This window comes from Ochotona curzoniae, unplaced genomic scaffold, assembly GCF_017591425.1.
Source record: "Ochotona curzoniae isolate NIBS_2020 unplaced genomic scaffold, NIBS_Ocur_1.0 scaffold_2453, whole genome shotgun sequence".
Classification (NCBI taxonomy): Eukaryota; Metazoa; Chordata; class Mammalia; order Lagomorpha; family Ochotonidae; genus Ochotona; species Ochotona curzoniae.
In genome coordinates, this window is record NW_024467094.1 from 29,546,251 (window position 1) to 29,569,570 (window position 23,320).

Consider the following 23,320-nt stretch of genomic DNA (forward strand, 5'->3'; position numbering starts at 1 on the left):
AGCAGCTGGGATTCAAACTGGCACCCATATGGGATGCCAGCACCGTGGTAGGCCATGGCTTTATGTGTTGCACCCCACCCAGTGTCAGCCCCTAGAACTTTCTCTGGGTGTATGGAGGAAGACTTGTTACATGGGCATGGCTGGCCCCACCTTTCTTGGCATTCAAGTGGCGAGTGTTCACAGCCAGAGAGAAGCTGGGGAGGCTGCAGCTCAGCCCATTCTGGGAGGGACACAGGACGGCCTGCGAGTCTATAGCCAAGCTTCAGGGCTCCTGTGAGCCACGGCCCCACTGCCGCCACCACTACCACTTTTATTTTCCGATGTGTTCTCAGCCAGGAAGGGCCACGTGGAAACACCAGGCACCAAGGTCTGTAAATAAATAGTTCAAGCCCTTTCTTCAAACGGAGGGCATGGCCTCCACGGGGCAGGGTCACAGGTTCACGACCCAGCTTTGACCTCCAAAGCGTGGGACTTCTGAGGCACCTGCTAAGCCTGAAGCCCTGCATTTAAGAGCCATGAGGACAGGGGACACGGATGTTGCTCCTGTTGGGGACCTCACCTGGCCCGTGGCCTACAGAGCCAATGTGAAGCAGCAGTTGCTACCAAGAAATGAGCTCTACCCCTGCCCCCACCCCGCCGCCCCAATTCAGGGACTGAAACCTCTTCTGGCCGGGCTGGGTGAACTTGAGCCCCCGCCCCATGTCCGGGCTGCTTTCTACCTGTTGTCACAAGTTATCTGTGACCAGCTGTGTGTCTCGCAGTCTCCCTGAATGGGGCTGCCCACCCGCCTGCAGTAGTGATGCCAGGAGACACTTTTTGGGGCCTCCTGCCACCACGGCTCCAGCCCACCCCAGCCACGGAGGGCACAGGCTGAGCGCAGATGGAGCAGGTAAGTTTATTTGGACTTCCAACTTGTTCCGCGAGCACATGAGCCCCATCCCTCTCCAGGCCCCCTTCCCCATGTCCCCAGCCTGGGGAGCACTCAGGGCACAATGCCATTCGTCTCTGGAGTCTTGGGCCCCTTCCCCACTGGACACGACCTCTCCCTTCCCAGCACTGAGGAAGGAGGAGGTGAGGAAGGGCCTGGAAGAGCTGGATCGGAAGGGCACTAGCGTGGACAGCAGCGTCTGCGGCCACCCGCCCAGGGCTGCAAGCTGCTAGCGAGCGGCTGGTGGGGCGGGGTTGGGGGTGGGCTCACTTGGGGCGGCAGGCTCTCGCCCAGGAGGCTCCCACCCCAGCCGCCTGCTCCCCATCCTTCTGAGGTAGATTTCACGGAGGGAATGTGGGTTGGGGGGCATGGGAAGGGGGTTAGCTCTTTTGAAGTAGATCTCCCGGGCACCCTGGGCCCCTTCCTAAGTCCTGGCCTGGGAGACAGGGGCCGACGACGCCTGTCCATGCGTCACACGCGGGCTCTAGGGCACCTGTGGTATCAGCGGCTTGGGTGGGGGCAAGGCTGGGGGGCTTTGTGGCGGGGGGGGGGGGGGGGGGTCTGCCTTGACAACCTGTGTTATGTGCCAGGGCTCCAGGAGGCGGGCACAGGCTGGGGCCACAGGGGAGGCCCCTGCCCCTCCCTTCTCACCCTCCCTAAACCCTAAAGCAGCCAGAGTGTGGGAGAACCTGGCTGGCCTGCAGGGAGTGGCCATGGAGGAAGCTGCCTGCATGTCCCATGGTAGCTGGTGCCACCAGCCTGGGTGGGCTTCGGGTGGAGAAGCCAGCATTACTGTGCAGGGCAGGCTCTGAATCCCATGGGGACATGTGCCCCAGACGGAGCACAGACTGGGACAGACAGATGTCAGGGGAGGGGTTGGGGGAGGGCTCCTGGATTCCTCTGACATTCTCCCCCTCCCCCATCCCAAGCACTAGACACATTCTTAACTTCAACCCTGTTTAAGAACAGAAAGGCAGAGGGAGAGGCCTGGGAGAGGTCTACCCCTCCCCACCCCAGCCTGAAGCCCCCCCCCCTCCAGTGGAAGCCAGGAAGGTTGGCAGGGAGGGGGCGCTTAGTGGACCTCCTGGAAGAGCCAGAGTTGAGTGGTGCCTGGGCCGGGGAAGATGGCACACACATTGACTCAGGAGCTAGTGGAGGTATCTGGGGGGTCGCGAGGAGCAGGCGCCCCCCACCAGAGTCATGCAGCATTCAAAGTGAGTGAGAGAGTTTGGGCTGGGGGGCGAGGGCAGAGGGTAGAGAGACAGCCAGAGGGGGAGGTGCCCTAGATCTTGCTGTTCTCCAGGTGGGAATCAATGTGTTTGATGAGGGCGTCATCTGGGTACCCCACAGGGAAACCCAGCTGGCAGAGGGGGCAGCTGCGGATGTCGGAGCCCACCGTCTCCATCAGCAGCTGCGGGGAGAAAAGAAGTCACTCATGGGCCCCAGACCTCACCCAAGGGTCCCACACCCATCATCCCCCCACCAGTTCAAAATCCACTGCCCAGCCCCGGGGGTTTTCACCAGGAGGTCCTTGCTGAGCTGACCAAGGCAATAGCCAGCCCGCCCACTGCCCACCCCACATCTGTCCCTGGCCAGAAGCCACGGCACTGCACAGTATTCTCTCTGGGCCTGGAACTTTTTTTTCTTTTTGCTGTTCCTTGTTAGTGTCCAGGGGTGGCTCTGTGATGAGTGAAATGACAGAGCCCCAAACAGAGCTGGCCATCAGGACAGAGGACACATGCAGGCAAAGGCACAGGAGCCAGGCCCTGCATACGGGGCTCTGTGCTCACTGCCTTCCTCTCCAGAGGATCAGCAGCTTGCAGAAGTTCCTAGAGAGGACTAGGAAAACTTGAAGCACAAGCCAGCAGTGCAGGGTCCAGTGCCGTCAAAGAGCACAGAGGCGCAGGGGAGGGCCCCGAGCAACAGCCTGGGGACAGGGCACCTTGCCCTCCAAGCTCTCAAGCAAAGGGTTGGATTCTGGGATCTCCTCACTCATGCACACCTTGGCTCCTTGGACTTCCCTGCCCGCCCCCCCACCACCACATCCCACTCACGTTGATGGACGGCCAGGACTGCGCGTGCTCAGCGTGAGCATAGGTGGCTGCGGGCGACTCAGGGATGGGGAAGCCCGCGCAGAAGGAGGCGCAGCGGATGGTGCCGGCCTCGGGGCTGGGCGGGCTGGCGGGCACGGCCCACTCCTCCTCCTCCGACGGCTGCTTCTCGAAGCGTAGCCGGATGCCCTCGAAGGCGCGCCGTGGGCTGAGCGGCCGCGCCGCGGGGCTGTAGAGCTCGCCGCCGTAGGTGCGCGGCTTGGGCAGCGTGGCTGCCTCGGCCTGCAGCCAGGCCGGGGAGGCGCCCGCGTAGGCCGCGCCCTCCGCCAGCTCCGAGTAGCTGCGGCGGCCCTGGAAGCCGGCCTTCACGTGGTGGCTGGGCGGCTTGGCGTAGGCGCGCTCGGCCAGCGTCCTGTCCGCGGGCGGCGGCGGTGGTGGCGGCGGCCGGGGCTGCGGTGCCGGGCAGCTGGAGGGCGCCGGGGAGCGCCGCTGCGGGCTGGGGCACTGGCAGGGCGGCGGCACGGGCGAGCGGCGCTGCGGGACGGGCGACGGGCACGAGGGCGAGGCGGGCGAGCGGCGCTGCTGGGGTGAGGGGCACGGGGGCACGGGCGAGCGGCGCTGCGGGACGGGCGACTGGCATGGGGGCGCTGCTCGGGCAGGCGGGGACGGCGAGGGGCACTGGGGGGCCGGGGAGTGACGCTGCGATAGCGGTGAGTGTCTCTGGCCTGGAAGAAGGAGAGGATGGGGGAAGCGGGACAGGCCAGAGGGTAGGGGAAGAAGGAAAGTACACAAAGGTGTGGGGAGAAGACGTCAGAACTGGGGAGCCAGGGGCTGCCCAGGGCCACACCCAGCACCCCCATCCAGGTCAGCACAGCACCGGCTCACCGCAGCTGCGGGTCTGCTCCTGTAGCAGGGTTCTCAAGATCCGCCCCTGCAGGGAACTCAGCTCCCGAAGCCGGCCCAACTCCTCGGTCAGCTCTGTGTAGGCTAATGCCAAGTTCACCCTGAAGTCAGAGGTTGGCAGGGAGTCAGGAAGAGAGAAGGGGATGGAGTGAGTCTTACAACCCCTTGCACCTGCCAGCTCCCCTCCCCCAGCTCTAAGAATCCTGGCCTCTGCTCCCAGCACACCACGCACCAGCACACAATGCTAGGGCAGGCTGGAAGGGGCAGGGATGGTGTCCCCCTGCACACCAGGCCTTGTCCAAACCCAAGCCCCTACTGCTGTGTGTTTTTCTGCTCAGTGCAAAAGCTGTGCTGAGGAATGAAGAGCGATACTGACTTTATGCTTATTGTGAATTCTCTCAGAGTGCCAAGTGTGGGCATGGTCTGTGTGCTGGGGGAGGTGCCCCGGGGCCAGGGACCACTGCTGCCCAGCCTGTCCAGAGCCTGTAAGTGAAGACAGGGTCTCCTGGCTCAGGAAGGGATCAGCTGTTAACCTTGACTCCAGGACTGTCTGCCCGTAGGCCCGCTGCTCCGATTTCATCCTCACGACTGCCTGGGGGGCTCCTCTCAGTCCTGCCCCTGCCAGGACCTCCCAGGGCTGAGTCGCCCAAGCCCTCCCCCAACACCCACTTCAGGCTGTGCCCTGCACATATGCGGGGGGCAGCACCTGCCCTGAGTGCTCTCTCTGGAGCTTCCCTGGAGTTCCTGCAAGGGAGGCTGTGGGGACTGTGTCCTTGGGTTTCCATACCAACACCTCGCCTAGGATCCTGGGGCCCAGCCAGTGGTCACAGGGTGACCATGCAACTGAGCTGCCCTGCACATGTTTCTTTCATATTCCGTTTCTCCTTCCTGCTTCCTGCCTGGGCCTCCTGGGCATCTGCCTGCCCCAGCTGGGAACAGACTCAGTTTAGCCACGCTGGGTCTTGCCCACTTCCTGTTTCAGCCTTGCTCGCCCGGTCACTCTGAACATGAAGCCATCAGGGGCTATGGCTCCAGGCGTGCCCTCCACTTCCTCCCTCTGTGGTGTGCGTGCCCCCTCCATGACCTCAGCACAGGCTCTGCCATGGGCCCGGCCTCAGGTTGAGAAGGCAAGGATGAGGCTGTCTGGTGGGTGGAGGGTGCAGTGGCAGAGCACCTAGCCCCTGCTCACTGACTGGCTCGCTCCTGGTCCTCGGGTCGAGCTGGGGAGATGCCCCCCTTCATAACAAAATGACTCAGAACCCAGTTGTGCCAGAGCCAGATTCTTGGCCCACAGCCGGGATCTGGGGTCAACCTCTCTGAATAGGGAGGGTGAGTCCTCAGCCAGGTACTGGTGGGCAGGGTCTTCCAGGAGGCCTGGCTGAGCCCGCAGGGCCCTGGGTCCCTCCACATCACCACCCTGTTTTTGCTGAGTGTCTTCCATGCTCCCCTAACCTCTTCTCTCCCAGCACAGTGGAAGGTCCAGGTGTGAGTCACATCAACCCAGGAGCTCCTCCAGGGAAGGACCTTCTTCAGACACAGGGCAGGGGCTGGGTGTCCCCTACAGGACTACGAGCTCTGTGATGGCCTGGCAGCCGGGGACAGGAGGGACGCTGGGCAGGGCGCTGAGGGAGTGTTGTCCTCCATCCCCAGCGTCACTGCTGCATCTCAGATGACAGATACAGGTCGCTACCTTCACACTCTTGTTTCGCGGGTCTCACCTGCTACACTCAGCACCCGGGCCCCTGTCTCTCTGCAGCACATCTTCCTGTCTAAACAAGAGCGGTCCCAGTTTCCACAGCCCAGCTCCCAGCACCCTAGCCATATGGACCACAGGAAATGGAAAGCAGCAGCCAGAGCCCCTGAGTGCCCGGCGCCCTCCCAGCTCTGACACCAGGTGCCTAGAGCAGGCAGAGCCCTGGGTACCCCTCACAGCTCCTCTGAGATTCTGGCCAGGTGAGGGGACCTGGCCACCTCCTCGTGTCCCATGGCCCTTTGGGCCCTCCCCTTCACACGGCATCTCTCCTAGCCTTAAGATGCACAGGCCCAGGGCTGATGCAATGGCCCAACTGGCTAATCCTTTACCTTGCGGGGCTGACATCCTGTAAGAGCAGTCCCGGCTGCTCCACTTCCCATTCAGCTCCCTGCTTGTGGCCTGGGAAAGCAGTGCAGGATGATCTAAGGCCTTGGTACTCTGCAGCTGCATGGGAGACCCAGAAGAAGATCCTGGCTCCTGGCTACCGGGGATCATTGGCCGTTGTGGCCATTTAGGGAATGAATGGGCAGATGGAAAAGCTTTCTTTCTGTATCTTTCTCTCTGTAGATTTACAGATGCCTTTCCAAATTCCAATACAAGTAAAGAAATTGTTTTAAAAAATGGTGCACAGGCCTGTGGCTGGCATTGTGGCATGTTAGATAAAACTGCCACCTATGACACCAGCATCCCATGTCAGAACCAGGCCATGTCCTGCAAGCTCCAGTTCGTGTTCAGGCCCCTTCTAACAACCCAGTGGAAGATGGCCTAAGTGCCATCTGCAGAGGTGACAGAATTGCTTGGCTTCCTCCCGCGCCAGCCCTGAAGGTTGCAGCCATCTGAGCACTAAAACAACAAATGAAAGATCTCTTTCTCTCTCTTCCTCTAACTCTTTCAAATAAGTAAATAAATCTTTAAAATACAGAAAGTGCACAGCCCTGGGTTACTGAGTACGATACCGACCCAAATGACTCACTGACAACACTGCCAGTTCAGTGGAAAAAAATCTCAACTTCACAACACAACCCAGAGTCACACACGTGCACCTCCACACACACCCCGTTTCCTGACTTCCTGGCCCGCACTGCACCTCCTGACTGGAAGCAGAATGAGGGCTGCACTTGGCCACTGTCTGATGGCTAAAGCCACAGGGAGCAGCCCGGTGGAGGCTCTCCGAACCCAGGAGAGACGCAGGGGCGTGGGCCCTGTTGGTCATCTGCAGGAGCACTCACTGCGGGCCAGACGTTGTGCCGAGAGACCTTCGCAACCCTATGACCACATTGCCACTGTTAGCATCTCCATCTGAGAGGCGAAGAAACGGAGGCATCCAGAGATGAGCCTCCTCGGCCCAAGTCCTCCAGCCTAAGTTCGGGCTGTGGATGGCTGTGCGCTCCTGTCTCCCACAGAACCGGGCAAGCGGGAGAGGAGAAGCAGGCAGCCCCCGCCAGGCAAGCAGGTGCCTGGAACCTTGGAAGTGGCCCGGGAGCTCTGGGAACTGCCACATGACTCAGGGAGGACAGAGGAAGGAGGAGATGAGAAGGAGGAAGGGCCCGTTGAGGGTCACAGAGTGGCGGTGGCACAGCGCCGGGATGCAAAGTTCAGTGGACTGAGCTGGCAGGAAGGCAGATGCCCTGGGCCCAACTTGTTGCACCCTGCATAAGCTCATTGACCCTCTCTTCCTTGGTCTTCCCACAAGTAACCCATGGAGCTCATACTCATGCTGGGCAAGCAGCTGAGATCAGAGGACTCAGGCACAGAGCCACTGGCTCCACAGGCTTGTATGCCCTGAGCCGGCCAGCTGTTGTGACACGGGCATTCTGCATGCCGCCCTGAACCTCACTGCAGCTGGGGTCGGAGGTCAGGATGATAGCCGTGGCCAGGACCACATCAGGGATTTGGTTGGTGTGTTGGTGGGGGCCATGACTGAGCACAGAGTCGGAGTCAGGATTAGGGACATGGCTGGAGCAGATGCACTCAGTGTAAAAGGGCAGCTGGCCACATGCTCAAAGCATGATCTGATCAAACAGCGGGAGGAACTCAGAAACCCCACATTCCCAGCCCTTCTATCCTGGACCGAGGCTGCCCCCCAGCTGCACCCAGCACCTCAGCCCAGCCACGGGGGCGGGAGGGGGATGGGAATCTAAGGACCAAACTTTCCACCACCCACGGGCACACCCAGCATCAGCCCTCCTGCCCGACCCTCAGGGAGGGGACCACAGGCACCGGGCCGTGGCGCAGCCTTGAGGTTGCGGGCCGAGGGGAGGTGTGGGGGGGGGGATTGGGGGGAGGAGGAAGTTGCTTTGCAAGAACCCAGGGCTCTACCACTTCCTCTCAGGCGCCTTGAGCCCTTCTCTCCCCTCGACCAGTGCTGACTTGTGGTCCCCAGGGCCCAGTGCTTGGTGGTAGTCCCTGCCAGCTTGCAGTAGAAACAGTGGGCGGCTGCTGGGCCTCAAAAGCCTCCCCCATGCTGCTGAATCGGGGGGCGGGGGGGAATGTCCATTCCCCATCTGACCCCTGATTCCAGGCTGTCCTGGCTTAGACTAATTGTATTAATGGTGTCCCTTTCACTTTTAAAAGTGAGTATCCCTTCATCAAAAGGCACCCCCTTCTCCAATAAAGCAGAACCCGAACAGGAAAACGGCCAGGGACACCAGGCTACACCTGCTTGGGAAGGCTCAGGATCTGTGAGCACCTCCAGCTGCCAAATTTCCCATGCAGGCAAACAGCTTGCCCCAGGTGTGGCCTGGACAGGCTGGGGCGGTGCCAGGAGACAGGGGCCTGGGAGAGAGGAGTCCCGAGATGTGTCTGTAGGCAGCAAGCTAGTGTTCAGGCCTCTGAAGGCAAGGAGCAGGGTTGTGGAAGGGGGGTTCCCATGGTAGGACACAGTTGCCCCTGGCCCCGCAGATGGGCAGGCAAAATGCCACAGACTGGTAGTTCAAGCACACCCATCCCTCATACTGACTTCAGAGGTCTTCTCCTGCGCAGGGAGCCCCCCGGGCTGTAGAGGCTTGGGGTTCACTCCTGCGGGCATGGGTACCCTGGCTGAGGCCGACTTGAAAGAGAGGAAGTAGGGGAGGGTGAGAAGCGTGAAGGGGGAAGGCCCCGGACCTGCGGGTTCTGGCGCAGAAGGCTGAGCTCAGGGGACGCGGGGGTCTCCTCCGGCTTCCGTCCTGACCCACCTCACACTGCCCTTGACCTCCGTGCAGAGTTTCCATCCTCTCTCTCAGAGTTCACACTTCTCCCCCACCACTAACCGCAGCCCACGCAGAAGCTCGAGGGTGGAGGGGGGGTGGGCGGAAAACCACCCAGGCTGCAACTGTGAGCCCCCCACCTGGGAAAAGCTCCCCTCTCACACCCCTGGCCGAGCCCCCTCCCTCTCAGGGCCTTCACTACACCACCCCCTCCCCCAGCACTGCCCCCCCCCCCGGCCAGAAGCCCTGCTTAGGGACCCCAGGCCCAGAGTTCTGCATCTCCCACCCCACCCTAGACCTTCCTCAGGAGCCCAGTGGGCTCCACACCCACCAGCTGCCCTGTCACTGCTCTAGAAGCTGTCCTCTGGGGCAGCGTGTCCCCCTGCTCTGTGGTCACCAGGAGCTTGATCTCGCACTAAGGTCAGTCCTGGAGAGTGGTAGCATAGTGTGGGCTGGGCACCGGCTCCAGAGGGACCGCCGGGCACCGGCTCCAGAGGGACCGCCGACGGCCAGTGCTTGTGAACTGGAGGCCAGGAGCCGGGAGCTGAAAAACCTTGCAGCCAAGGCCTGCTCTGGGCAAGGATGGCAGGTGGGGAGGGCATTCCTAGCAGCATCAGCTTGGGAATCTGAGCAGAGTGCTGGGTGGGTGGGGGTCCAGACACAAGGACCCCCATACAGGTATAGGCTGTGCTCAGAAACTGGGACCTTGCTTTGGCAGTCTCATGGAGGTCCCTCACCTGGCTGATGCCCTCCCTGGGAGAATCCAGCCCTGGCACATCACTTATGAAAAGCCTAGATTCCCTTTGGCCTGAGGGGATAGATAGAAACAGAAGGAAGAAGGGGGCTGGGGATGGTGTGTATGCCGGGGGGAGTACCCAGAGCAAGTGGGAGGACAGGGGCGGGAACCCTCGGGAAGGGGCTGTTACCAAAAGGAGCTGAATTTATAAGAAAAGAAAACTACTGGGGGAGGGGGGGGAACTTCCTCTGAGAATTTACCCATGCCAAGCTGGGGCTGTCCGGAGATGCCCAGTCCGCCAGGCAGCGCGTAGCTGGGCAGACAAAGACGGGCCAGACACCAGGGAGGCCTGGGATGGCAGAACCATGGGGGGGGGGGGTAGAACCCAAGGGCGGCCAAATCTGGGAAAACTGGCTCCGAGCTCCCACGGGGGTGGGGGTGGGGGGCGCTCCCTCTTCAAGGACTGGGTGGCAAAGGCCTGGGTGTGGGGAGGCATGGACCGCGCCGGCCGATCGGATGGTAGGGAAGCTGCAACCTCCAAGGTTCCTCATAGACTGGCTTGTGCTCCCTCACCCTAGCACATGCAGTCTTGGTCCCTGGCATGACACCTGGGCCCTGCCCGGCCCAGCTCAGCTGCCTTTACCATCTCTAGCAACAGGAACTCCTGGAGTCCAGAGGGGCAAAGTCAAAGCTACTTGGCCTCGCAAAGGCCTGAGGATTTGCAGCCCCGAAGGCAGAGCCTCAGCTTTCCCCCGGGGTCCGGCTGGGTCGGGGAACCTTCAGTGCTGCTCCAGGAGACAGCTGCACTGACCTGGGAAGCCACAGCATGTGTGCACAGGCACAGGGGCTCCAGGTCTGGGCACACCGGCTAGACAGGCCCCGAACCCGGCCACATGCCAGTGTGGAGCCATGCTACAGAGGCTCCAGCAGCTTAACGGCAGGCTGCCACTCAGTGCCACAAACCGCCCCACCCTAGCTAATGCAGTTCCACCCAGGCCCTCGGCCAGGACGGGCAGGTAGAGATGGAAGAACCCCATTAGCCCACATATGGCAGGAGGATGAAGGGGAAGCCCACTGTGAAGGCTTCTGCGTGCCAGAGGATCAGTGTCTGGCCCTCTCTGGGCCTTAGTCTGTCCCTCCAACAAAAGCAGGGAGGCCATGCCCCTCACTGCCCCGTGCAGGAGAGGCCCTAGGCGGAAGGCGCAGGCTGTTTCTCAGAAACAGGGAGGCATGTGCTCACATGCAGATGCGAAAGGTGGCAGCTCCACCCTTGCTGCCCAGTGCTCTGTGCCAGCCGCCCCTCAACAAGGCTCCTCCCCCGCCCCTCTCTGCTGGGCGGCTAAGGTGGTGACCCAGTGCTTGGCGAGCCCAGGGAAGCCTGCTCGCTTTCCTCTCCCGAGACAAGCAGAGGAGCACAGCAAACCCTGCAAGGAGAGGGTACGGCTAGCCCCAGTGCCTAGGCCTCGTTCCTGAGATGGGAGGAGAGATCACCAACTCACCAGGGGACACGAGACGCAGCAGCATGCACTGCTAAGCCAACCTTTGGTAGTCCCTGACTGCGCAGAAACTTCCAGAACCCACCTGCCACATTACATGAGGACCTCAGAGACACAAGCCATCTAGATAGCACACCCCTGGCACTGGCCAAGAAAGCAACTCTACAATCCTTAGGAGACCAGAAGTCACCTCTGGGGGGACTGGGAGATGCCTCCCCAGATCAAGGAAGCCAGGGTGGCAACTGTAACTTACTGATCATCCCCGACTCTCTTCACCCATGCCATGTCCCGCTCCGATTGGTTAGAGGCCAGATCCTGGGGCGGGGAGTGGGAAAAGGGGGGAAGAGACAACAGGTCAGTGGTTGGAGCCTGACCTCACCCCTGCCACCTGTGGGCGGCTCCTAGGGCTCCACATACCTGGGCTCGGCTCTCCTGCAGCTGCCTCAGCTCCCCCTGCAGCCTCTCACACTCGGCCTGTAGCTGTTCCTCGCGCAGCTGGGCCCCCCGGGCCTCTCCCTGAGCCGCCTCCAGAGCCTCTTCCAGGCGCCGCCGCTCCAGCTCACTCACACTCGGCGGCGTAGGGCCTGGCCAGCCTGCTGGCAGGGAAGGGAACACTGTCAGCTTGGACCAACCACCCCACTCACCCTCGCCAACATTTACACAAAGCAAAGCAGGCCAGGGCAACAGCATAGGGAGCCCAAGAAGCCAGAAAGATGAAGACTCCACAGTGAGCCCCGGTGCCCCTGGCACGGGAAGGCAGGGGTTCAGCTGCTGTTTTCAAGCCTTCCTGGACCAGGTCAGGGACCCGGGGGGAGGGGGGGGAGGGAGGGACTTTTGCAGGCTACACTCTGAGCATCCTCAGGGGCCTCTCCCAATCCCAACTTAAGACCGCCAGGGCAACCCTGTGCAGGGGCGCCCTCTGCCGGCATGCACAAGAATGGCAATGGGGTAGCTGGGGCTACAAGTGGGGAAAAAGTTGGGGTAACAGTGGATGAGGCAAGGATACAGTTGGTAAAGAGGGATGAGATGATCATGGAACAAACTTAAGATGTTATAAGGGAAAAAATACTATAGGGAACAAGAAGGAAGAAAAGAGAATGAGGAAATAATGGCCTCACCCACGTTCCTGTAGCCCTTGACCCTTATCACCCTAATTAACTATGTAAAAATCATCAAAATAAATTAAAACTAAAAAAAAAAAAAAAGATACTATAAGGGGATATTAAGCGAGCCAGAGGTGCCCAGTGGTGTTGAAATGGGTTGCGCTTGTGGACTGGGGGTGGTGTGACTGGGATGGGCTTCAGAAGTTGGGGTTTATTACAGAACTCTCACCGTGATTCAAGGCAGATCCCCCTCTCAGCGCCAGGTAGTGCAGGTCCAGGTCAGCACATGGTGGGGCAGGAGCAGCCGGGGGACTCAGGCTGGGGAAGGCGGTGTCTCGAAGGCCCTGTTGCTGCCTCAGCTGCTGCTCCAAGTCACAGATCTGCCGCAGGTGCGTCTCCACCAGAGCCCGCTGTGGGGAAGGCAGGGCAGGGCGGTGTGCACCATGCCAGGGAGCTCCTGCAGGCTCCCTAAGCCCAAAACATCCCACATCTGGGCCACCACAGCTCCCCACACAGGAGCAGAGGGCCCCAGATCTCATGCCCCACGTCTGTCAGTCGCCATGGGTGCAAAGTTACTCTGTCACTGCAAACAGATATTGCTGGCTATTGCTGGGGCAAGGTCAGGGCTAACCACAGAGGGACGCCCAGGGGAACGCCCAGCCCGGAATCCAGGCATGACCACCCCGGCAGGAGTGCCATAACCTCTCCTTTTGCAAACGCAATTTAAGCACTTCTGGGCTTCTGTGACCCCCTGTATAAAATGGGACAGTAGCAGCATGCCTGCCTCTCAGGGTTGCTGGGAGAATTCAAGCGAATAAGCAAGCACCAAGCCACCAGAACCACGCCCCTCACACAGGAAATACCAGAGACATGCTTCCAACCATTCCAGCAAAGTGCAGGGATGTGTAAGACTGTTGTCCATCTTTCAGAGGAGGGAGGGGGGTCGAGTGACATGACAAGGCTCACAGCTAGGAGCCCGCTTGCCCACCTGTCACAGCCATGACTGCCCACTGCCTGGGCGTCCCATTCCAGCAGTCATAGCCTCTCCTGATGACACTCACTCTGCCCTCACCCACAGAGCACCCCCCCAGGCATGATGCTTGCAGGGTGGCAATGTGGCCAAGCGGGCACTCAGATGCAGACACACAGTAACACAAGCAGGTGCACATCATGACCAGCATGTATTGCCAGCATGCGGGCCGACTGCTCACACACACAGAGCCACCCCTGTGCACACACTGCCCACATGGGACACAGCACTCTACCCCACTCCCGACGGCGCACCCCCCCCCCCGAGCCTCACCATCTCCCCCAGCTCCGTTTCCAAGTCGCTCTTCTCCACGCAGAGTTTCTCATAAGCCTGGATCATCTCCCCGAGCTGCTCTTCCTGCTCCTTGTTCTTCTGCAACTGCATGGGGCCCCGAGGGGCGCTCAGGCCCAGCCTCAGCTGCCCACACCTCCCCTCCCCAACTCGTGAGGACCTGCAGCTGCGCACAGGAAGGTCCCTAAGGGACAGAGGCCAGAAAAACCAGGGTGGGGAGGGGACAGGGGGGTCAGACGGGGAAGATCAGGAACATAGGCTGGGGGTGGGGAGCTTGGCCCGGGAGGGGTGGGGCTCACCTCCTGCTGGAACTGGTTGAACCGCTGCTGCAGACTGACCTTCTCCACCTCCAGCAGGGAGCCATCCTTGATTTCATAGAGAGAGAAGCCATGCTCCTCGCCAAAGTCACTGATCAGCGGGTACTGCAGGCCAGGGCAGGGCGTCAGGCAGGCTGGTGTTGGCCTTATCTACATGTGCCCTCCCACCAGTCTTGCCCAATGCCCATGGACCCACAGTTGGGCATGTTTTTCAGACCTGGCTGCTCCTGCCTGGTGCTGGGCCCTTGAGATCGCCAGGACCGGTGCGCAACCCCTCTTTAGTTGGAGCCCACCCCCAGCATTCACATACCCGCACATACACTACCAGGCCCCTCCTCTCCCAGTTCTGACCTTGATCTCATAGACTTTGAGGCGGCGGCGCAGGGTGGCGTTTTCCCTCTCCAGGCCTCCTAGCCGCTCTTTGATGTCCCCATAGGCTGTGATGAGGGCAAAGTGGGAGGCGGAGCACATGTCCCCTCCCAGCGCGGGGTCTCCGGGCCCGTCCAGCCACACCTCGCTGGGCCCCAGGGCCTCCTGGCTCAGGATGCTGATGTCGTCCTCAAACATGGACTCCATGCTGAGGGCCTGGCCCAGGGCCCACACCCGGCCTCCTGGGGGGATCAGGAGCAACCGTGGAGAGGGGACAGCCCAGGGCTTGTCCTCCCTCCCCCTCCTGCCCGGCCCTGGGACCTAATGTGGGGGGCCACCTTCCAGCTTCCTTCCCAAAGTGCCCTCCCAGGGCACCAAGCCTCCTCCTTACTGCTGACAAGCAGGCAGGCAAAAGCTCCTTCCAGAACCCAACCCGACCTGTGGAAGACAGACCTGCCCTGCCCGCACCGGGCCTGCTCCAGAGCCTGCCAGAGCGCACTCCTCAGCCCCAGGTCTTCCCGACTGTCCCCCAATACCTTGCTGCCAAGCTCCTCATGCTGGGCCCTTGCACCTCCAGCTGCTGCCTAACGCAGGCCCCAGACCTGCTCAGGCCTACCAGCGAGCTGTGCCCCCACCCAACTTCCGCGCTTCCTCCTGCAGGCTCCCGGAGTTCAGGAAAAGGAAGCGCCTCCCCCAGCTGCACCGGGGCGGTGGCCACCGTCCAGGCACTCTGGGCCCCTGACCCCGGGCCTACAGGAAGTCCTTGGCTGAGAGTCAGAGGCACCAAGCTGAGGAAGGGGCCACGGGAGGTGGGTGTGCCGCGAGTGATTCCCCCCACCAAGGGCCCCAGCACCAGCGCGCCTGCACACGGGCAAAGGGGGAGCCCGGTGAGGGGGTAGAGATGACTCAGGGCTCCCGAAAGAAAGAGTAGGCAGCGAGGGGGTGCGTGTGTGTACTTCTCCCGGCCTGTTTATGAATGTGTGTCTGCGGCTGGCACGCAGGGGAGTGTGTCTGTGAATGAGCGTAGGTGTGTCACCGTCAATGGGCCCCGCGGCCCGGGGGTCGGGCCGGGCCGGGCAGCAGCGCCCGAGGCGGCGGCAGTGGACGCGCGTGTGTGTGCACGCGTGCGTGAGCGTGTGGGCAGGTGCGCACGTTCGGCCGGGGTCACGTGAGGCACTATGGGAATGTCCGAGGCGTGCGCGCGCGAGCGCGGGGGGCTCGCGGTGGAGAGGTGTGAGTGGAGATGGCGGGGCGCTGATCGCCCCAAGCTGGACGCAGGGGCGACGCAGGGTGCGCCCCGGGCTCAGACACCGGCCCCAGCACCGCCCGCACCCCGCTCCCCAGACCACCCCCTCCTCGCTGCCAGCTCCTCTTAAGTGCCAGGGCAGCGCGTTTGACTGAGTCTGAGTAAGGAGCGGGTGCGCGCGTGTGTAGGGCCGGCCCCACCTTTAACCCCCTGCTTCCCACGCCACCCCTGCCTCCTTCCCGCCCCCCACACACCCCAACTCGCTCGCCGGTGCTCACCACACCCCCCACACACCCCTGCCCGCGCCCTCGGGTCCACCTCCACGCCGGGCTCTGTGCACCCCACACCACCCCGGCCGCCCCGCCAAGGCCTCCTTTCCTCCGCATCCTTCCCTCGGCCCAGCGGCCCGGGCTGAGCGCGCCGCCACACGGGAGGCGGCGGGTGGGGAGGGGGGGTGCCGCCGCCGCCGGCCCCGGACCCCCTCGTGCGGCCCCTTTAAGAGCCGCCCTTTAAACCCCTGGAGCTCGGCCGACACAAACTGTCGCCCCTCCCCTCCCGGGGGCCGAGACCGCGCAGCCCCCTCCCCCGCCGCCGGCCCTGCCCGCGCGACCCCCGTGGCGCCCGCCCCGAGCCCGGGGAAAGGGCTTCCGGGGGTGGCGCGGCGGCGGACACCGAGCCTTCCCCCTCGCCGCCATCCGCCGCCAAGTGCCCGCCGGCCTCCCCGGCTCTCGGGTCCACCCGCGCGATCCCCCGGCCCGGCCGCCCGCCGCTCCCCTCCCCCGCCCTAGCCCCAGCCGGGGACTCACAGCCGCTGCCGGATCCTGCTTGCAATCGCAGCTTCCCCCCCCCCCCGCCCTTCCCTCCGCCTGCTCCCTCCCAGACGGGCACCGGTGCCCCCACCCCCCTGGCACCGCGCTCCGCTCCGCGCCCTGTCGCCGCCGCCGGGTCTCTCCCCACCCCCCACCCCTCCCCCCAACCCCCTCCCTCCCGCCCGCCCCGCTCCTCCTCCGCCGCCGCCGCCGTCTCCTCCGCCTCCTCCTCCCCGGCTGCTCCGGGTTCCCGCAGCTGGGAGGGCGCCCGGGACCCCACCGCTGCCCCCCTGCACGTGGCGAAGGGCGGCCGCCCCCGGCGTGCGGCCTCGGCTGGCGGCGCGCCGTGCGCCCCCCGGCTCCCCGCAGCGCGCCCGGCCCGCGCCGCGCCCCCTCCCCGACGCGTGCCGGCGCAGTGTGGCGTGGTGGCGTGTGGCGGGGGCGTTTGCGGCCAGCGCAGGGGCGGGGGGTCTGTGGAGTCGGATGTTTCTGGCCTCTGCTCCGGTGAGGAGGAGGTGCTGGACCTGGTTCCTCTGGAGGTGGGACAGGGGGCGGCGGGCAGAGGGTCCGAGCTCGGAGAAAGGTGCAGAGTAGAAGGTGCAGTCAGAGCGGAATCTGTAACTTGGCCCATGAAGGCAAACATTCATGCAAGCCTAGTGGGCAGCGCTCTTCCAAAACACACACACACACACACACACACACCCCGCATCCCCAGGCCGGAGGAATGAAACGATACAGCTCCCCTTCTCCACCAACACTATTTATTTGAGCGCTTGCCAGACTGCTGGGCAGAAGATGTAAGTGGGTGTTTGTTTTCTGCCGCTCTTCCCACCGTGTGACCTTGGGCAAGTTGCTGAACCTCTCGAAGTCACCTGGGAGATGGTTCCCTACCATGCATTGGGGAGACCTGGGGCGGGGGGGAGGTCATCAGAGCTAAAGGTTCCCTGTGACACCTACCTAGGGAGGCATGGACAGCCAGCTACAGGTGAGGACTGGGAGGTGACCCTTTGGGCGCAGGCTGCCAGGAGAAGGTTGCTGGAAAGCTGAGTGTTTCTGGCTCCCAGGACAGGCCAGGGGGTGACCCGGATACCCTGGATGGAGCAGGCTCCAGCCTTGCCCACTGCGCCCAGTGCTGGACTGCTCTCTTGGTGGAAGACTGTCTCCCAAGAAAGGGGTTCTCGGCTTCCTTCCGCCTCCAGTCGTGCTCCCTTCTAAGGTCCAGAATTGGAAAGCAGGATGCTTGGGCTTTCTTTGAGCTGTGTGGGCCCAAGCCCTACCCACTTAATAGGAGGGCAACCGGTTCCAGCCCTCCGCCCACTAGTGCTAAGTGCTAAGCTGGTGTCCCTTGGTGGAAGTTGATTGGTGTTCCCAATGGAAGCAGGCGCCAGAGCTGAAGATTGGACTGAACTCCTCAGTCATCATGGACATGGCTAAAACTGGACCTTGACAGTGACCTAACCCGAGCACTCTCACAGGAAGGTCCTGGGTCTGCTGCTTTCTGAACACACGCTCCACAGACTGAGCCATCGTTCCGGATGCTTGCATGCTTGGGGTCCAGGCTGGAGCAAGCCACCTTGCATTCCCTCCTGGTTTCTGGGGGCTTGGTGGTAAAAAAAAGCCCAAACAAAACCGGGCCTCGCTCAGGCACCATAAAATGCCCCCTGTCTGCCAAATTTGGACATGACCTCATTGCATTCTGCCTGCTTTTTTAATGTTTGTTTTCATTTATTTGAAAGGCAGAGCAACAGACAGGGAGAGATCTCCCATAGGCCTGTTCACCCCACAGATGTCTGCAGTAATCAGGGGCACAAACATTGGCGTGATCTGGCCTCCCAGGATGCATTGAGATGAAGCTGGATTGGAATGGAGGTGTCAGGACTTGAACCAGCCAGCACTCCAAAGCAGCCGCTCAACCCCCTGCTGTGCAATGCCCACTCCTCATTCTTCTAGCTTCTAGTTCTGTTCCTCACCAGACAGTTGTCTAGACTTGTCTTGGTTTCAAAAGCAGGGTCTATATCCATAGTTTTTCTTAAGAAAAAAAGATTGATTGATTTGAAAGAGTTACAGAGAGGGAACAACAGAGGCCTTCATTCCACGGGTTCACTCCTCAGATGGTCAGAACAGCCAGAGCACGGCTGGTCTGAAGCCAGGAGCCTCATCTGGGTCTCCCTGGTGGGTGCAGGAGTCTAAACACTTGGGCTTCCCCAGGCACATTAGCAGGGACCGATCAGAACTGAGGAAGCCAGAACTCCAACCGGCAACCATATTGGATATTGGAATCTTACCAGCTACAGCACAGGCCCCCAACCATAATTTTTAAATTTTAATTTATTTTGGAGTCAGAACTCCTGTACCCTAGATGCCTTCAAAGGCTGGAGCTGGGCTGGCCTTTGGCTGGGAGTCAGGAGTTCAATGCAGGTGTTATCAGAGTGTGCGCTGTAAAGCTGGAGTGAGGAGGAGTTGGGGCTTAAACACAGGCACTCCACTATGGGATGTGGTGTCCTGACCAGGGTCTGATCTGTCTGCCCCTACCATTAATTTTGCATTCCCTGATGTGCTCGTCATACTTGCACACACTATACATTTACTCAGCAAATATATATATATATATTTAAAACAGATATGAGTAACATCCTTTTAAAAAATATTTACTTTTATTGCAGAATCAGATATTCAGAGGAGAGACAAGAAGATCTTCTATCCGATGATTCACTCTCCAAGCTGCCGCAGTGGCCAGGAGCTGAGCCGATCTGAAGTCAGGAGCCAGGAGCTTCTTCCGGGTCTCTCATGTGAGTGCAGGGTCCCAAGGCTTTGGGCCATTCTTGACCACCTTCCCAGGCCACAAGCAGGGAGCTGAATGGGAAGCAGGGCTGCCGAAATTAGAACCGGCACCCATATAAGATCCCAGGGCTTCCAAGGCGAAGATTTTAGCCACCATACCAGGCCCTCAGCAAATATTTCTTGAGTAACTCCTATGTGCTACATGCTAAGAATTTAGTGATTAACACTGTCTGCCTTGCTAGCATCCCATATGGGCACTAGTTCATGTCCCAGCTGCTTAACTTCCCATCCTACTCTCTCTGGCTTAGGAAGGCAGTGGAGGATGGCTTAAGTCCTTGGGCACCTGGACCCATTTGGGAGACCTGGAAGAAGTCCCTGGGTTCAGACTGGCTCAGATCTGGCCATTGCGGCCACTTAAGGTATGAATCAGCAGATGAAAGATCTCACACTTTCTTTCTCTGCTCTCTGTAAGTCAGCCTTTCAAATAAGAATAAATGATCTTTTAAAAAAAAAAGATCTTTATTGTGTTTGTTTGAGATATCTTCCATCCTTCTGGTTCACTCCTCCAGAAAGAAAGCCTTCAATGGCCGGAGCTGAGCTGATCAGGAACCTCCTCCAGGCCCCCATGTGAGTGCAGCACCCCAAGAACTTGGGCAACCCCCTACTGCTTTCCCAGATGCATTAGCAGGGAGCTGAGGCCCCTGTGAGGTCATTGCAGATGGCAGCTTAATGTGCCACACACAAGGCCAGCACTGATCTGTGTGTGTTTACCTTCATGGAGCTTTGCTTCTAGTAAGGGATTCAGAAACATAAATAGATGAGTAAGAAAACAGTTATGTATTCTGATGGAAGGTAAGAAGACATGGAGCAGCAACAGGGAAGAATAGGAAGGTGGGACCTGCCTCAGCGGTCAGAGCTGGTCTCTGATTTAGAGGGCATGTAAGCTAAATCCCAAAGGGAAAGCAGATGTGTTTGTTGTTGGCCAAGGAAACAAATGCAGCAGTGTGACTGGAGTTGGGCCTGTTTGCTCATCTGGGAAAGCTGCAGTGGTTGCAGTTCCTCCTAGGAACCTCTGATATATGCAGGGCTCACCAATGTGGAGCCAGAAACCTAGTAACCAGGAGCCTGGAGCAAGAGAAGGGAGCAGGCAGGTGCTGCACAGTGTGGCCAGAGAGGACCCGCACCCTTCCTCCCACAGTCATTGCTAAGAGGCGAGGAGAAGGCAGCCCCCTGGCCACCGAGTGTTTCCTCCTTGGGACCTCTCAGGGGAGACTCCCACACTCTGACTCTCTCCCACGGGAGATATTGTCTTGCCTGAAAAGAGCTGGAGGAGGTGGGGTTATAGCAGCCAGTCAAGAGACTGAATCAAAACCTCACGTGACTTAGAACACAGCGGGCAGGAAAACTGCTCAGACCATGGAACAAGGCAGGATCCAGGATCTCTACCCCCCAGTTCCAGATCTTGGGGCTCCCTGTGGACGCCATTCTGGGCCTGTGAGCACAGCTGTAGATCGGTCAGCCATTAGGCTGGCCATTAGGGCAGTGGTGGGAGGCAGAGCCTTTAGCTCTGATATGGGAGGGAATGGAAAGTGTTTCATTTTTTTTTTCTTTTCTAAGATTTATTTTTATCCTAAAGTCAGATATACAGAGAGGAGAAGAGACAGAGAGGAAGATCTGTCCACTGATTCACACTCCAAGGGCTGGAACAGCCAGAGCTGAGCCAATCCCAAGCCAGGAGCCAGGAGCTTCTTCCAGGTTTCCCATGTGGATGCAGGGTCCCAAGGCCTTGGGCTGTCCTCAACTGCTTTCCCAGGCCATAAGCATGAAGCTGGATGGGAGCTGCTGGTATTAGAACTTGCGCCCATATGGCATCCTGGTGCATGCGAGGTGAGGACTTGAGCTGCTAGGCTACCATGCCAGGCCCAGAAAAGCTTTTTCTTAAATTTGTTTTTAGAATTTATTTTTATTTGAAAGGCAGAGTTATAGAGAAGGAGACACAGGGAGGTCTTCCTTCTGCTGGTTCACTTTCCAAATGGCTGTAATGGTCAGAGCTGAGCTGATGTGAACCTGGGAGCCAGGAGCATCTTCCGGGTCTCCCACATGGGTTCTCCCTCCCCAGGGCTGTGGGAGTCCTTCCAGGCAGCAGGAAAAAGGAGATATAAGGGCTCAGTTCAAACTGCAGTCCAGAGGAAAGTTAGTTGAGAGGTAAACTTCTCTCACACACATGATGAAGAACTTGGCAGTTGCCAAAGGTTCACAATGGGTCCTTGTTACAGAATCAAGGCACATTGGTTTTGCTGTTGAATGCCGAAAGAGCCCTCCATCCACGCTTCTCTAGAATTGGGGACCAACTGTAAGCTCATATACAACGCTGGATCACAACACAGCCTGATGGTCCCAGAACAGCCTGTGTGTGGGTCAGTATGGCTCCCCGCTGGCGTGCCTTTGGGCACAGCACTCAGCGGAAGTGAGCCTCCACCTCTGTACCTGTAAGATGAGGCCAAAGTGATGACTTCAGTATAAGGTTAATGAAAATTAAGCTTATTACTTTTGTGAGGCAGCTTCTCTCAGGTCTGGCTTCCGGAGCTTGAGCACCAAGGACCCGAATGACTGTTGCCAATTCTGTTCCCATCCAACCAGTTAACCCGAGGTTAACAGGCTGGCCTGGAGTCACCCTGCAGCTGAGGAAGAACCAGGCGCCCTGCCTGGGGAGGTGCTGCTGCTCTGGGTGCTGTTTTTGGATGCGGTCCCTTTTGAGGCAAAAGGAGGTGTGCTGCTGTAGCCCCAGTTCAGCAGGTATTTCTTGAACGTCTGTCTATCCCATGTCCTGCACTGCCCTAAGCAAACAGTCAAGGTCAGGGGAAATGGGAGCAAGCAAGCAAGCTGCAAACTGAGACACTGGTGTGCAGGGGACAGACAGCAGGTTCTGCACGTGTAGCACGTGGGCCTTCAACCTGGTCAGGGCCCGCGCAGGTCCCGGGACAATCCCCCAATCCTGGCCTGAGCTTGGCTCCCTGATCTTGGTCTAATCAGTTTTTCTGCCCCTTCCTCATGAGAACAAGCACAGTGACTGTTAAGGCTTTTGCTGATCTTTAAAATCTTAGTGTTTACTGTTTGTCCCTGCAGGTGGGCACAGCTGACTCCTGGAGGAGCCAGGTGGAGCTGCTGTAACCCTGAACTTGATTCTTGTTGGTAGCCACCCATGTATGGGGGGCAGGCGAGGTATCTGAAGCCCTAGGGAAGCATTTCCTCCAAGGAGCAGTCCCTCCTTGCTTGCCTGGACTGATGGCTGTATTCCCACTAAGTACACCTTCGAGGGACTGGTGTTCCTGAGGGTATATGTAATGCAGCTACCCAAGCACTTCTCTCTAGACCCCAGGACTCTCCAGAGTATAGAATCAGAATTTCCACTTTACCTCACACAGCCAATTTCTAGTTCCTCTTTTTATGTCTTAACAATCACACCATACACCAGAACAGAAGCATAAAGCAGTCTTGTTATTTATGAGCTCCAGGGGGGTGTGACTGGGCAAGCAGGTGAAAAGGCCATGTGGAGACTTAAGTGGGGAAACTTGGGTTAGTCCCAGTATAAATTAAGAGTATTTCATGAACTAGCCTGCAGAGCCAGTGCCTGCTCAGTCATGGGGTGAAGGAGAGGATCCAGTTTCTTAAAGCCAAACCTAGTGTTCTTGCCAAGAAAGTAGAAGTCGGAATCAAACACACGATGGAAACCTACCTAGCAGAAGGGCAGCCTTTGAGACTTAGCACAACAGGCCAAGCAGTGGCTTAGGACACCTGCTTTCTCTATCACAGTGCCCGAATCCTCCACCACCATCCCAGCTTCCTGCTAATGAACATCTATGGGAAAGGCAAGACAGCCAGAGTAACAGGTTCCTGCCGCCTGCCCACATGGGAGACACCCCCCCCCCCCGAATTCCTGGTTTCTAGGTTTAGCCTGGCCTAGCCCTAGCCATTACACACAACTCACACCCCCCTCCCACTTGGTCACTGCCTCCAAAGTCCAAGCTTTGGATAAACCGTTAAAACACCAGCTCATCAGCTTCAGAAACTACACCCAAGACCAGTCCTTTACCACTCTGGGTTCCAAATCCGATGAACAGAAAGGTCCCTGCACACGGCATCTGCCCCTCCCTAACGCCCAGGGCTCACACTGCATTGCATGCAGTCCATTACACACATGCATGTCCCCTACACAACACACGTTCACTCCTCAATCACCACACTCGGCCTCCTTCCAAGTCACTCAGTTTACCTCCATAGAGGTGACACCATCAAGAACAAAAAGAACGGGCAAAATG

General features: G+C 59.5%; 1 protein-coding gene across 2 annotated transcripts; it reads right to left on the reverse strand.

Annotated features, from left to right (window-relative positions):
- Window positions 1-877: 877 nt before the first annotated feature.
- On the reverse strand, window positions 878-15,097 carry TBKBP1 (TBK1 binding protein 1). Of its 2 annotated transcripts, none has more exons than XM_041001212.1 (10): window positions 14,702-15,097; window positions 14,148-14,407; window positions 13,779-13,901; window positions 13,462-13,566; window positions 12,388-12,568; window positions 11,473-11,648; window positions 11,309-11,370; window positions 3,865-3,983; window positions 2,983-3,704; window positions 878-2,339 (listed from the first exon to the last, which is right to left on the reverse strand). In XM_041001212.1, the coding sequence occupies exons 2-10, from the start codon at window positions 14,370-14,372 to the stop codon at window positions 2,211-2,213; spliced, it is 1,842 nt and encodes a 613-aa protein (XP_040857146.1). In that variant the 5' UTR covers window positions 14,373-14,407; window positions 14,702-15,097; the 3' UTR covers window positions 878-2,210. The 2 variants fall into 2 exon arrangements, with proteins under 2 accessions (XP_040857146.1, XP_040857145.1); XM_041001211.1 differs by having other exon boundaries at window positions 11,473-11,651.
- Between the last annotated feature and the right edge of the window lie 8,223 nt (window positions 15,098-23,320).

Excerpts from the sequence above, each read along its gene's own strand:
- TBKBP1 (XM_041001211.1), bottom strand. The coding sequence starts at position 14,372 with ATGGAGTCCATGTTTGAGGACGACATCAGCATCCTGAGCCAGGAGGCC. Across the intron at positions 12,569-13,461 it reads AAACGGAGCTGGGGGAGATG|CGGGCTCTGGTGGAGACGCA; the intron begins GTGAGGCTCGGG and ends CCTTCCCCACAG. Across the intron at positions 2,340-2,982 it reads AGTCCTGGCCGTCCATCAAC|CTGCTGATGGAGACGGTGGG; the intron begins GTGAGTGGGATG and ends TTCTCCCCGCAG.